Source organism: Xiphophorus maculatus, chromosome 20, assembly GCF_002775205.1.
Source record: "Xiphophorus maculatus strain JP 163 A chromosome 20, X_maculatus-5.0-male, whole genome shotgun sequence".
Lineage (NCBI taxonomy): Eukaryota > Metazoa > Chordata > Actinopteri > Cyprinodontiformes > Poeciliidae > Xiphophorus > Xiphophorus maculatus.
Window position 1 is genome coordinate 22,294,470 of NC_036462.1, and position 13,892 is coordinate 22,308,361.

General features: G+C 38.4%; 2 protein-coding genes across 2 annotated transcripts in view; one reads left to right on the forward strand and one right to left on the reverse strand.

Annotated features, from left to right (window-relative positions):
* Nucleotides 1–578: 578 nt before the first annotated feature.
* Nucleotides 579–2,958, forward strand: il10 (interleukin 10). The gene is made up of 5 exons (XM_005804315.3): nt 579–1,128; nt 1,254–1,313; nt 1,767–1,928; nt 2,436–2,498; nt 2,610–2,958. The coding sequence occupies exons 1-5, from the start codon at nt 970–972 to the stop codon at nt 2,709–2,711; spliced, it is 546 nt and encodes a 181-aa protein (XP_005804372.3). The 5' UTR covers nt 579–969; the 3' UTR covers nt 2,712–2,958.
* An 8,506-nt stretch (nt 2,959–11,464) lies between these two features.
* mapkapk2 (mitogen-activated protein kinase-activated protein kinase 2) overlaps nt 11,465–13,892 on the reverse strand; it is a 28,157-nt gene continuing 25,729 nt past the window's right edge. Inside the window, exon 10 of the mRNA XM_005804316.2 lies at nt 11,465–13,164. Coding sequence (XP_005804373.1) covers nt 13,027–13,164 — 138 coding nt within the window. The 3' untranslated portion in view covers nt 11,465–13,026. The remainder of the gene's footprint in view (nt 13,165–13,892) is intronic.

The window sequence follows — 13,892 nt, forward strand, 5'->3', positions numbered from 1 at the left end:
AAAACGCATCTGCAGATTGTGAGGACCTTCATGTAAAGTTCATATGAGGGGATGGTTTATCATTACAACCAAATGGTAAAATTCTTGAAAAACCATGCTAATCACGAGCCGGACAGACAGACACATGACAGCCGAGGATGAGTGGACATTCCAAAAAGTACTGAGGGGAAAACACCCCTTACACCATCTTATTCTGATTGTACCCTGTTACTTCTCGGTGGTTTATCAGTCTAGATAAACCTCGACAGTGGAATTACAAAAACAGAAAACAAGACAGCTGTCGTCTTCACTCTCCCCCACCCTCTGTCAGTTTTCTTACGTATATCTGACACACAGAGAGAATCCACAGCGTCACTGTACTCAAACCACGACTCGATATTATTTCCATATTGGGGGGTTCAGTTTCATTTGGCACTGAGAAGAAAATGCTCAGAAATAATCAACTGTAATCAGGCCATTCAAAAAGTTGTAATATTAGTTCTTGTAAACAGTTTTTGCTGCACCAATAAGTGTAATAATAATAATAAAAATAGTAATAATAGGCCATTTTAAAATAAAATTGGGTCAATATCTCAGTTTATGAAGAGGTTACCAATACTACTACAATAAATAATAATAATAATTAATAATAATAATACAATGGGTTTCTTGGATATTTTTTATGTAGCAACATATTATGTCATATCAAATCCCTGCGGTTAAAGGTTTAGTTCATGGGAGGAGCCCATCACTGCAAAGAAGTGAAGAAGAAGAAAATCCCCTATAGCATTAACCCTTCCGGTAAGTCTCCTCCCTGAAGCCTATATAATGACAGCAGAAATGAACCCCAAATCATGCACTTCTCAGCTCTAAAGAAACATCCTCCAAAAAAGCATTTTTCTGTCCACTCGGAAATCCACTGAGCCGGCCGTGCGTTTACTTCCCCGAGGGTCCACTTTCCTGCAGCGTTTCTCCGTCTTGTCCAGCACCATGAGTCCTCAACTCCTGTCCGTCTTGGTCCTGCTGTCTTCCGTCTTCTCTGCATGGTGCATTCCACTGTGCCACGACCAGTGCTGCCGCTTCGTGGAGGAGTTCCCCGTCAGGGTGCAGAGACTCAGGGAGGACTACAGGAGGATCAGAGGTTTCTATGTGAGTACCGAGCATTTCCGTGCGCTGCAGCATCATTGGTGCGCTGGAGATCGACGCGTGATGCTGCGCTTTAGTCGCCTCTGCAGGCAAACGCTTTTCGACTCAACACGTTTTTGTTTCCCCAGGAATCAAACGATGACTTGGACAACGCACTGTTAGACCAGAGCGTCGAGGACGCCTTTAAGGTGAGCGCGTACTCAAACGAAAAGGATTAATGACATTTTTAATGAGGAAACACACCAGAGCGCACGATAACGCAGCAGAAGCAGCTGCTAATGGCAAGTCATTAGGGCCAAATGTGACAGCTACTTTTAACCTGTCTGGTAAGAAAGCTTTAAACCGCTTGACCGTTTTTTTTTTTTGTTTTTTTTTTTAATGCTACACAGCACCATAATCGATGCTTGTTTATGACCAGATAGACTGTTGTTTATTTTTCCTGCTAGTCAGGAAAAGGCATCAATTGCACTTCAAGACCAGAAAGCAGCATTTTTTCTGTCACTTTTGTCACAATATAGATCTATTTCTATATTGTTTTCTTTACCAGATGGGTTATAAAACATGTTTGGCACAAGTGGTTTTCCATATGTTGCACTTGCCATCCAATAACCAGACTGGTTCTGTTTTGTTTCCCTCTGCAGAGCCAGTTTGCCTGTGAAGCCATGAACAGCATCCTAGAGTTTTACCTGAGCACGGTTCTGCCGACTGCGATGGCCAGCGTGACCTCAGACACCAGTCTGAAAACTCACGTGGAGTCCATACAGCAGATTTTTGATGAGCTGAAGAGAGACGTCCACAGATGTGTAAGTAGCTCAAACACGTGATCTACTCTTACAATGGCTGCAGAGCTTTGGACTGTAAAATGCAAACTTTTCTGCGGTTGTGGGGGGAAGTTTTCCACAATAAGCCGTGCCCCCGCTTTAAAATTTTGAAGCTCGTCTGTGGCCGATATGTGTCATGTTTACATTACAAAAATTGCAGGTTTGTTGTTGTAACGTTTTGGAATGCAACTCTTTATGTCAGACCGTTAAAAACCACATTTAATAATTTCCACCGGCACATGTAATAATTTCTCCACGCACTTTGTAGCTGTGAGAGAGGAAGAGGTCAGCCATGGCTCATAGGATTTGTCCACAATCTTAACGATTAGTCAGTGATTGCAGAAGCAGAGTGGAAGGGGGATGGGGATTAGTGTTTCTGCTTTTTTAGCTTTCTTGCTGTGGATAGTTACTGCTTATGAAACTTTTCTCAATGTTGTGTAGGACGGGCATCCAACTCAAGTTCTAACATCTTTTCTGTTTTGTTTTCAGAGAAAGGTCTTCAAATGCAAGAAGCCATTTGATATCAGAAGCCTAAATTCAACGTATACTGAGGTGAGTGTTTGGATAGTGCCTACATTATTGCATATTGTGACAGACCTAAAATTGCCTTCTGCATTGGTTGTGATAATGTGTGTGATAATGAAGGTGTGTATTTGCCTGCAGATGGAGAGTAAAGGTGTGTTTAAGGCCATGGGGGAGCTGGATCTGTTGTTCAACTACATTGAGACGTACCTGGCATCTCAACGGAAGAGAAACTCTCAATGAAGACCAGCTGACTTTAACGAAGATTATTGTTACTGTACATTCCAGAACTATGAATGTAACTATAAACCTGCTGAAGTGTTGTCTGTTCTTCACAGACGGTTGTTTTCCTGTTTGTCCCAAGGACAAGTTTGTGTTCAAGAACCATGTTCTGTCATGCTCAAAGATAGAATAATTATATTTACAGTACAAAAACTATTTATTACTCTTTGTAATAAATACAAGAACATATTATTTTATATTTATTTTATATTTATTGCACTTTCTACTTTTTCATAGAAATAAAGATTGTTTTAAAAAAAAAAAGTTTCTTGGTTGACGTTATTTACCAGGCTGATAAACTGTTGTCATGTGACTGCATGTTGGAATGAGTAATGAGGAAATAACATAAGTTTTCACATCCTCCGGATTAAATACATGCAGAACTAATGTGTAAACTGAACATGCTGATCCTCTAACCTCAAACATGACCCATATACATCACTTACCAGCAGCAGACCGAGCTTGTGTGTCAATTTACCGTAACTGTAACTAGCCAGCCTCACCCTCATGGCATATGCACACTTGCACAAAAAAGGCATGCATGCAGAAAGAATCCTGCTTAGTCACACACACATTTGTAGAGCAGAAGTGTTGTGGGTTATAAATCGACTGTATTGAAACGTGAGAATAGCTTTGCACTCTTTTATTTCTGTGCACAGTAAAATTAACACTTACTGTATTATTATTAATAATATACCACTTAATTTAAGTTTGAATTTATCTACCTTCATTGTATGGAAAGCAAATATCTTGATGAAATTCTTCAAATCTTCGGTAAACTTTAAATTGCTCTGTGAATAAGTAGTGCTATACAAAAGAAGCTGCGTAGCTGTTAGCCTCATCATGCACCTTGCAGAAGAATCGTTTAAATTTTTACGTAGCGGTATCGCTATCAGAGAAGAGTCTGTAAGCTCATGACTCGGCTCGCTCTATACTTGACTCAGGGCTTTGCGCTGAAACTACTCTGAGGCGCCTCTTCAGTCATATGCTGAGTTAGTGTGGGAAGATTTGAATAGTATCATTCCAGCAATGACAGTACTTACGAAAAAGCTATCATTCATAACATCAGTCCTCCAAACCAGGACTCTGTTCTTACCCACGTTAACAACAGCTTTTTCAGCTGATAATACAAACAAATGTTGATTCTACTACAAACAATAATTTTAAAAACTCTTGAAAAATAGTTATCACTTCATTACCGCCCAACCACAAAGCGAGAATTGAACGAGTTGTGTGCGTATTCAATATGGCCACATGCGGTTGTTTTGGAATGAGTGTTAATCTCTAGTCAGACACCAAAGCATGGTGGGAAAAACTAGAGCTGGTCATGTGAAACTGCAGTGCTGCAAAGGGAACTGTTACATCTGAACTCCAATGGCAGCTTTCCCTTTTTGGGCTTGGACGTTAAAAGTGAAGCGATGGAGAGTGTCAGGATTCTGGTGTGTTTGGGTTTGGGATACATCTGCCTCTGAGTATTTAGATTATTTACTTGTTTCCCACATTCCTTGTGTATTCTAACAGCCGTTTGTCCCAGTATCTCAGCTGGACTTCAGTTTCAACCACCTGCTCCTCATTCAGCATAAATATCTCTCGCTCAGATCCTCTTGTTAACATCCTGCATGCCGCCACCCTGCTTCCTTTCAGTGTCCTTGTGTTTTATTATTTTGGATTTATCTTTGGACTTCAGTTTTTGTAAGTGTTTTTTTTTTTACATAAGCTATTTAGTTTTACCATCCTGCCTCCTCTTTGTATTTGGATCCTGCAATTCACCGTTGCCTGATAGTGTATAAGTATCTAGCAGATGCTGCAAGAATTATACTATCTCTTTTTACTTTAGCCAAAAGACATTCACACACAACACCTTTTGTTGTCTTTCTGAAGAAAAATAAGTTATTTTTAAAGAGCGGTCTCATTGGATAAACTTGTCTTGTAAAGTAAGGCAACTCAGAGGGGTTGAACGTACATAAATGTACGGGAGTGAAGAGAAAAACTACTTTGTTGCTTTATTTTTTTGCAACCTTGTCCCCTTTACAAACTTTTTCAGAATATTATTTATTGCAGTTTGAACAATGGAGCAATTGCTAGCAGTGTTGGCTTGTAGCAAGAGTGTCTGCGGTTCAAATTCCCCAGACGAGGATCTTTCTGCATGACATATGCATGTTCTCGTTATTCATGAGTAGGTTCTCTCCAGGTAGTCTGGCTTCTTCTCACAGTCCAAGAATATGCAGTTTGGTTAATTGATCTTTCTAAATGAGTACGTTGGACCCTACCTTCCACTTGATGATTGCTGGAGGCAGGCACTAGACAAAGTGGGTAGAGAGAGTAGGTGACACAGCCACAACAATTACCAAAATGGTTGCCAAGTGATAAAAACAACTACATTTCTAACTAGCTGTAACACCTAGCTGCTGTACACTGCATCTGGTACATTAAAAAAGGAACAACAAATGCATATTTGGTTTCAGTAATGCTACTTTTTGTTGCTGTCCTTAACAGAACAGTGCAAGGGTTGTCAAAAATGTTGTCTCTCTACTTTTGAAAAATAGGATGTCCCCTGCAGCTATTTGTCCACAATGTTTAACCAACGCAAGACACGTATGTGCTAATGTCAGTCTGAATGATCGCAGTTTGGAGAACCAGAGGGAGCTTGTTGGGGAAATGCCTGTCACACTAGCTCTATTTATGTGCTGTGCATGGCAGGAGTTAGCTATGATCAAATCTTAAAAAATATCAGACAGTTTACATTTAGTAATAAATACCAAAAAAGCAGGATATTTGAATTTTTCTTTAAGTATTGTACATTAGGAAAGAAATGCTAATTTGTATGGCTAATGTGCCAGATTAAAGGAAGATTAGTTGGCATTCATGACTTTATCCTAAGCACAATAAATGCAATAAAAAATACCTTAAAGATAAATCATAAATCATTTTAAGTTAAAGTCCGGTTATCTCTTTTGTCCAGTAGGTGTGTCCACTAGTTACTGAGGACTAATTGTGTTTTCTGTCCTTAAAGAGTCTTTTCAAAACCTTCTTTCTCGTTTTTAATGTGGCTCCATTTTTCGTGGAAAATTGGTGATTGATGTCTCAAAAGATTGACTTCTGGAGAAAATAATTTCATTTGGCTAATACTCCCAGAAATTTGCAATGTTTCAGCAGGTTTCAGCATGACGGACGCTTTCAGTGTGGGAGTGTCACTTAACGTGTCAAAAGTAACAATGCAAAGCTCCATTTGAGTTCTCCTTAAACCTGCGGTGGGAAGTTTTTACTCTCTTCTTCTGTTGTCCCACTCTTCACAGATGAGGGATTGCTGCTAAGTCAATATTACATTAAAATCAACTGGACTTTATTAGATAGACAATATTTTACCTTTATATGATGAAGACTTGTTAATTATTCTGTAAAATAACTAAGATCATACTGGACTGTGTGTACTTGAATCCAAATGCAAATAAATTATTGGAAAGAAAATATTAATTATGAATTGAATTTGGACCAATTTGCATTCTGTGTAAATAGTTGAGTAAATTCAGAATTGAATTGTTTGTTCGCCTTGAGAGGAAGGGTCTGTTCTTGTAATCATAATTGGACAAAAAAGTAAACAATGCACCTTAAGCAAAATTTTACTTGCATTATCTTTTTAAGATAACCCAAGTTAAAAAGGACCTCATCAAAGGCTGAATGCAATAACATCTACAACTGAACTCTTACTTACGTGGGAGATTTGACATTGTTTTCAGATTCACAATTTCTGTGTTTCCTCCAAAAAGCAGTAAATATGCAAATGTAACAAACTCATACAAAAAAAAACACTCAGTAACATCCATTATGATTCATTGCTTTGGAGATAAGATTTTGTGGGCAAATTTCCAATATATCATGAGTCAAATGTGAGATCCCGAAGATACGATTACTATACTTGTCTCTCTCGCTATGTGCAAAAGCAGAGTTTTTATAATGAAATGTGTCAGAAGTAGTCAAACCGTTGCCCGGAGTATCTATAGTGAACCTGAAAAGAGTTGATTGTGTCATAAGAACAGCTTCGCCGAATGGTTATGAGTAAAAGCCCACTTTGCCTGATGCAAGGTGGGTATTTAGTGGCATCGGCAGATTCACTTCCTGATGTTTTTCCTGTATCTTTCTACAGAACTTATCGGCTCTGAAAAACGAGACCAGATCAGTGCTTCCGGTGGTCAGTAGTCAGAAGAAGCCAACCACACTATTGTGCAACCAGTGGAACTCTGGGTACTTTCTTAATATGGATATATGATGTTGACGGGCTGTGACAACGTGCATGTGGATCCCCTTTTTGAAGGTTTCGGTATTTTTACAGCTTGTTGCTTGGTTTTCAAGGACCAACAAGAAATCTTCAATAAAACACTGAAGAGAATTAAACTCTGTCAGCCTGTCATCCCAAAGGATGTTCAATAACACATAATGTTAGAATAATTATGTTTTGTTATCATTCTTACATAAGTAGTTACCAGTTTGTTTTTCATTTAAAGGTTTAGTATTCACACCCCAGGGAGGAGGAATTTGTTAAACCTTGTGAAAGTCAAAACTTGCTTTTTCTCTAAACCTTGAATGTTTTGGGATACTCCTTAAACTTCTTGTGTGTAGAATGTAGTTCTTCCTTGTTTCAGAATAGGCCCCCTTGATTTAATACCTCCACATTCCATTCCTGACTACCTTCTTTCTCCTTTCTTAATAAAAAGACAAGCTCTGCTACAGGGAATCAGAACGCATGGTAAACACCTTGGAGAAGTGGTTTGCTATGTTTTCTCCTTCTGCGGAACCTTGGTTGAAAAGTCATAAACGTTGTCTGTGGTTCTTTCTTGGTATTTAGGTAAACAAAATACCTATCACATAATGTATAGTTGTGAAAATACCTCAGGCTCCTCTGTTTAGATTAGTTTCAAAGAGAAATCTACTACACAATCTACTACTTTAAAGATAAGGCAGTGCAAGGAGGGTCTCTGTTAAAACTCCAAGAGACACATAATGTCATTATCGCTGAGTTAATCTCAAGTTAAATCTGTGTGGCAGGAGGAAGGGGTTTGTTCTGTAATAGGTGGGTTGCTGGTTCAAACAGACCAATTACCATTTAGTCTGGGAAACTAGGGAGAAAGACAATATCTGACGGCTAACAAGCTTTTTACTGGCTTCCAAAGAATACGAGTAACTCAGAGAAGAAGGCCTCTTCAAGGCTTCGAAGTACATAAATCGATGTACATACATTGAACAGTTTGTAGAACTTTGGCCTTGCAGCAGCAAGAAGGTTCTAGGTTTGAGTCCCAGTCTGTCTGCATAAAAATACAGCAGGAACGTATTTTTTCTGATGTATAAATTGTATGTATTTTAATGTATAGAAATGCAAAACCAGGGACTGGAGTTGTGAGTTAGCTGCAGCTGTATACTCCTTGTGCAACACATCAGTTACAGACTCGTTCTGTTCTATATTGGAGTGCATTGTCCCTGTCAAATTAATAAATTAAATGACATTAACAATTTAAAATTATAAGAGATGCATCTTCACTAAATAATATCGGGGGAAATTGTAGTGAACATTTATGTGACTTATTTTATTCAGACTTAAAACATTCCTAATATTGTTATCCTGTGAAGAAAACTACTTTTGTGCACAGTATGTGTGTGAGAGAGAGTGAGAGAATTACCTTTATAGCTTTTGTTGTGAAAGTTTGCCATGAGTAGATTTGATCAACACTAAGTCTCCAACTTAGTGTTGCCATAAAGTTACAGTCTGCAGGTGTTACGACTTCATTATAACCATTTATCACTGAAGTATTGCTTTGCAGAAACAGATGAGTCAGTTAAATCCTTTCTGTTTTTCATACTTTAAGGTGGCATTTTGATGATAAGCTTTTATTTTGCATGGGTATATGGTCTTACTACAGGCATAATTGTGTATTGTTGTAAACAATCTGTTTCATAAAACACATTGTATTAATTAAGTTCACACAAACTGGTGGTTACAAGTAATTATTTTTCTTTAATTATGATGATTCCCTGATTAAACTAATGTATAATTTTTTTTTAAATATGGGCTTTACAAAAATTATGTTTTATACTTAAATGTTTCTATTTTCAAAAGGTGCTTTTAATCTAGCAAACGAGTTTCACTGGGACACATTTTAATTTATTGAATATGGCTGCGAATTGAAAGAAAAAAAAAGGGTCCCGAGACTAAACCTTGAGGAGCACCTGTGTTTGGTCTTAAACCTTTCAGTGCTTTCTAAAACTTTTTAAGTAAATGAGTTACAAAAGCATAAATTTTTTCTTTGGGATTAATAAAGTACTTTTAATACATTTTTGGAAAATTAAAAATTAGGAGTTTCATTAGCTTAAAATTATAAGCCTGAAGACTATAGAAATAAAAACTAATATGTCAGTGTGTGTAATTATATATATGATTTTTACTTTTATTTAAAATTTCATTGCTGACATATGGTAACTTTTTGATGACATTGTGATTTATTGAAATACACCTGTACATCTTCCTCACTGCTGTTCTAGCAAGATGGCGAAGACTTCCTATAAAGGAGGCCTGCTTTTAAAATAACCCGGCAACATCTGAAGCAGCAAAGACAATCAAAGCAACCGCAGTAACCACAGCATGTCCGTAAAGGTGTACCTGATGTGACTGTTACTGTTACAGCTCTTCACAGTAAGACCGAACAGATTTCCAAAACAAGCGAACGATAAGCACTTGTTGTGAAATGCGTCAAAGTGATAAGGGCACGCTGTTCCGTTTGACAAACTTGGTTAAAGTTTGCTCAGCTGAGCTGACGTGCTGCTGCAGGCTCGTCTGCCTGCCGTGGGTCACTCAGAAAGAGGATGTGTAAAGTTTGTGTGTTTGGCAGGATGGCACGCCACTTCAAAGCAACAAGAACTGCATGTCACTGTCTCAGCTGAGAATTCTCCATCCTCTGCATTTCCTCTCACACTTTAAACTCAGCACACAACAGTGACATGCTGCTGTTTCCAAACAATAATAAATAATAAAAAATATATATTTGTTGTTTTTTTTTCGCTACAAGTTTTAGCTTCTTTCCCCAGACCATTCACCTGGTTCAACAGCAGCAAGGCAATGCCTCTCACCTTTTTGCATAAACCAACCTGGTGGGTGTCCTGTGGTTTGTTGGGTTTATAGTAAGGGGTTACAGCCTCTACATGTCAACCATAGGGACTCCCCTCTAGGCCCATTTACCCCCTTTATCTATTCTTTTACCCAGCAGACCTGTTCAAGCCAGAGATGACTATCGGTTTCATCACACTCAGAGCTGGAAGCTCGGAAGCCACAGTTGCCTCCGTACCTGCAGAGAAACAGCCCTGCACGCTGGCGGGAAACTTGCTCTGAACAGCCCAGTGTTGGCAAACCGGTGTTGAGTCAATGCTACTGAGCCGTTTTGCTGCGTAAATGTGTATATTCCAGGAGTCACTCATGCTAGCAGCAATGATACAATTCTGTCATGGGTTGAGTCTGTTCACCCCCCGTGTCAAAACCCACAAATCCCGAGCAGACACAACAAACTGAGTCATATTTGAAGATGTGATTGACTTGAAAAAAGAACTGAATGTGGGCACAGAGGTCAAGAAAGACTTTATACTACTGACTCAGTGCTTCATAAGTCTTGGCAAAATTGGTTGTATGTAGTACTTATTAAGCAGGAGTGAACCTGAAGTTGATCCCACTGTTGCTTTATTGGAATTTCATGACAAAACGACACAAAGTAAAGCATAATTGTCAAATTGAAGGAAGCTGATCTATGTTAGAAGAGTAGACTATTAAATTTATTGGTATTTGCAGATTGTTTGCATAAATGATGCACTGGCATGCTTACATTCATGTTATTAATTCATCATCGGTCATATCTGTGAGAACACAGTCTGTCCTGAAACGATCTACATACTCTGAGTATGTAGATCAGGAGGCCCCTGACAAGAACTGCTTCTTGAGCAAGAATCCATCTTTGAATGATGAAGAAGGCCATATGGTGGAGATATATATTGAACTGGCTCACATGCCAGAGCTGCAGGCTGCCATTTACGGAGAACCAGTAACGAATGCTGCTTGGAGGTTCAACGTACGCCAGTAATGGTTGTTCTGAGTCCAACTGACAATCTCAAGAAAGACCTTAAGAAAAAATTAAAATCTTTTATTTTTTGAGTAAAAGATGGGTGGAAAATCTCACTAGTAATTGTAGGGAAGTATTGAGTCATGGGGCTGAATGCACAAGCACACCACACTTTTCAGATTGGGAAAACGGGGGAAAAAAACAAACATTTTAATTTCATAACTGTGTACTTCTTCTCCTTTCGTTTTCTTACTGATCCATTGCAAACAAATCCCAATAAAATACAATGACACAGGATGTCATGCGGTGCAGCTGTAACTCATATGTTCGTGATGCAACGATTCAGGGTCTCACTTCTGTCCTTGACAAATTTGCTGCATGTTTAAAGCCATTAGCGCCTCAAAATAAATTAAAAAAAATCCCCCAAAAATTTAAGTTTGCAATTATGAGATAAACCTCCAGGTAAACTTATAGTTTTCCAAAGCAATGTAAATTTTTTGGAAATATTTAGCGACCGATTTTCTAAATGTTCATACATTTGCAAGATATGTGATACCTGTGCGCCGCCTTTTGTCTTTGATGACTTTGAGTAATTTCCCATTCACAAAAACAAAGAACCAGTTTTGTTTTACATTTGTTTTTTTAATCCAAAGCTGAAGCAGACAAAAAAATGTCAGGTGGAGCTGAACAGACTCAAAGACGAGGGTAAAGACACACACATCTGCACTTCCACTACAAAGATGTGATGAGTTGAGGGACGATGGGGAAAGGCAACCCCCCCCAAAACAACAACAACAAAAAAAAACATTCTCACTATGAGAGATGTGATACAATTGGTAACTTGGGTGTGATTTTATAAAGTAACAAGACCAAAATGACGATTATTTTCTACGATCCCAAGTGAGTTAGGAAGTGTATTGGTAGATTGATCGAACTCTTGAGGAAGAGTTACACAGTGTGGTAACCTGCTGGTGGTTTAGACTGTGCACCATAGTTCTTTCTAATTCAACTCAGAACTTCAGGTAAATGGCAGAACATACGGTGACATAAATCCACATCAATTTAACTATTGCCCTCTAACAGAACCTCTAAAGGGCCAGTGTGTACCATACAGGATGCTGCTCCTTACATAAATCCCTCCTACTGATGCAGAACATCTTCCCAACACATTTGCAATCAAAAATAATAATTAAAAAAAAAGACAATTTCAATGGTATTCCAAGCTGACAAACATCTGCATAGGCTTCACCTGACATACAATCCGTCAATATTTTCAAATCAGAAGGGTAACATTGGTAAAAGCTTGAACCAAATGCCAAGAAGGGATTAAAAGCTATATGCTAATAAGCAATACTCAGTAAGGCCTAGGCTAAAATGGTCATAAAAATCCATGAAAAAATACAGTATTTGTTGCCTCCTCTCCAGTGAGCTACATGTGAAAGAAAGAGTCATTCTGGGGTGTCTTTCTTTGCTCCATCTCTGTCTGACAAGCGCACATTTAGTAAGGAGAGAAGGGCTACAAGTGAGGTGCAGTGTCAGTGGCACAGTTCCCTTGTTTGAGTGCATAGGCCTCAGTTTAACATTCATAAAGACAAACTGAACCTGACAGACACTTCCTGTCCAAATCCCAGAAATCAGCATCTATTTCTTCCCAAATCCCACAGACAGTGTCTTTACATTCCTCCTGTCAGTTCAAAGTACAGATGCTTGCTTAGCATGTACACAGAGAGAAACCTTCGCTTGTCTCGATTTTTGGGGATTAGCCACGTGATACAACATTCACAGGTAAAGGGGCTGTGGGGAAAAATATTCAACTACAGCTAATGCTAAGGCTTCATGTTGTGATCCAACATCGCTGCCTCTCTCACTGCACGATCTGATATCTTGAAAAGAGAATGAGAGAGAGATCTAAAACACCCCTTTCCTCTGTTTTCCTGCATTTCATAATCTCTTTTCTGGTGTAAATACATGTACCCGCTCTTCACCCTTCAGATAGCAGTGTGATGAGCTTGTTAAAATGGCTGAGTAACAAAAAAAAAAAAAAGAAGAAAAAAATACACTTTTACAAAACTTTTGCCAAGAAAAATAAAACACTGAGAAAATCCATGCAGTACGACTTGTGTCGACAAATTATTGCTTTCTCCTCTCAACCTGTGTTGTATGTGCATGCAAGCCTGACTCTTTCAGTGGGCAGCAGAGTTTGGGTTGTTGGCTTTCTTTCTCCTTTTCGTTAGCAGTGGATTGGTTGAGTCTTCAATGGTCTTGATTTTGATTTGCTCATAGTCGACCCTCATCGTTGCCAAGGCACTGGTCATTTCCTCCTGAGAAACAGAACAATGAAAGACATTAAGCTAAAGCATGAGCATAAATGAAAAGATTTCATGAGTTGTCTCCAGTTGTTGTCCTGGAGACGACTGTGTGTCGTTGCTCTTTAAGCTCCGAATCCAGATAATTTCCTCTAAACTCTTAAAATTATTCCTATTGTGCAGCTTTTTCATTATTTTTAGATGCAGAACTCTGAACTAGCATTCTGAGCAATAATCTTTTGTAGCAACAACTCTGCTTTAAAATATCGAGTCTGGTCATACATCAGTGTATTAACATTACAATTCTCTCCTTTTTAATGAGTTTACGTAATTTTGAAATTTATGATGAACAAAATAATGAAGTTTAATTATTTCTGAACCATAATCCTGAAAATTAAGAGAAATAAAAGTTTTAAATATGTCACTGTGTGTAATAACTCTATTTACATACAATTGTTTGCCTTTTCAATTAAATTACTGAAGCAAATCAATGTTTCAATTAATTTCTTATTTGTTTAGATCCACTTATAATACCTATATTGGCCCTTGAAGACAATTGGAAGTATTTTTTACCACAAAGAAAACTGACAAAAACTGCAGCAAATATTCGAAAAACGCGAGACGTTTTGGTGCAACTCCCGTTACTTTCACATCAAACCAGATGACTTCAAAGTTGTTACCATCAACGACAACAAGTCTCAGTCAGCAGAGGTGCTGAAGTCAAAACTTACCACACCCCCGTG

Coding starts and splice junctions, on each gene's coding strand:
- il10 (XM_005804315.3), top strand. CDS start 970: ATGAGTCCTCAACTCCTGTCCGTCTTGGTCCTGCTGTCTTCCGTCTTC. Junction 1,314..1,766: donor GCGTCGAGGACGCCTTTAAG/GTGAGCGCGTAC, acceptor TTCCCTCTGCAG/AGCCAGTTTGCCTGTGAAGC. Junction 2,499..2,609: donor TAAATTCAACGTATACTGAG/GTGAGTGTTTGG, acceptor ATTTGCCTGCAG/ATGGAGAGTAAAGGTGTGTT.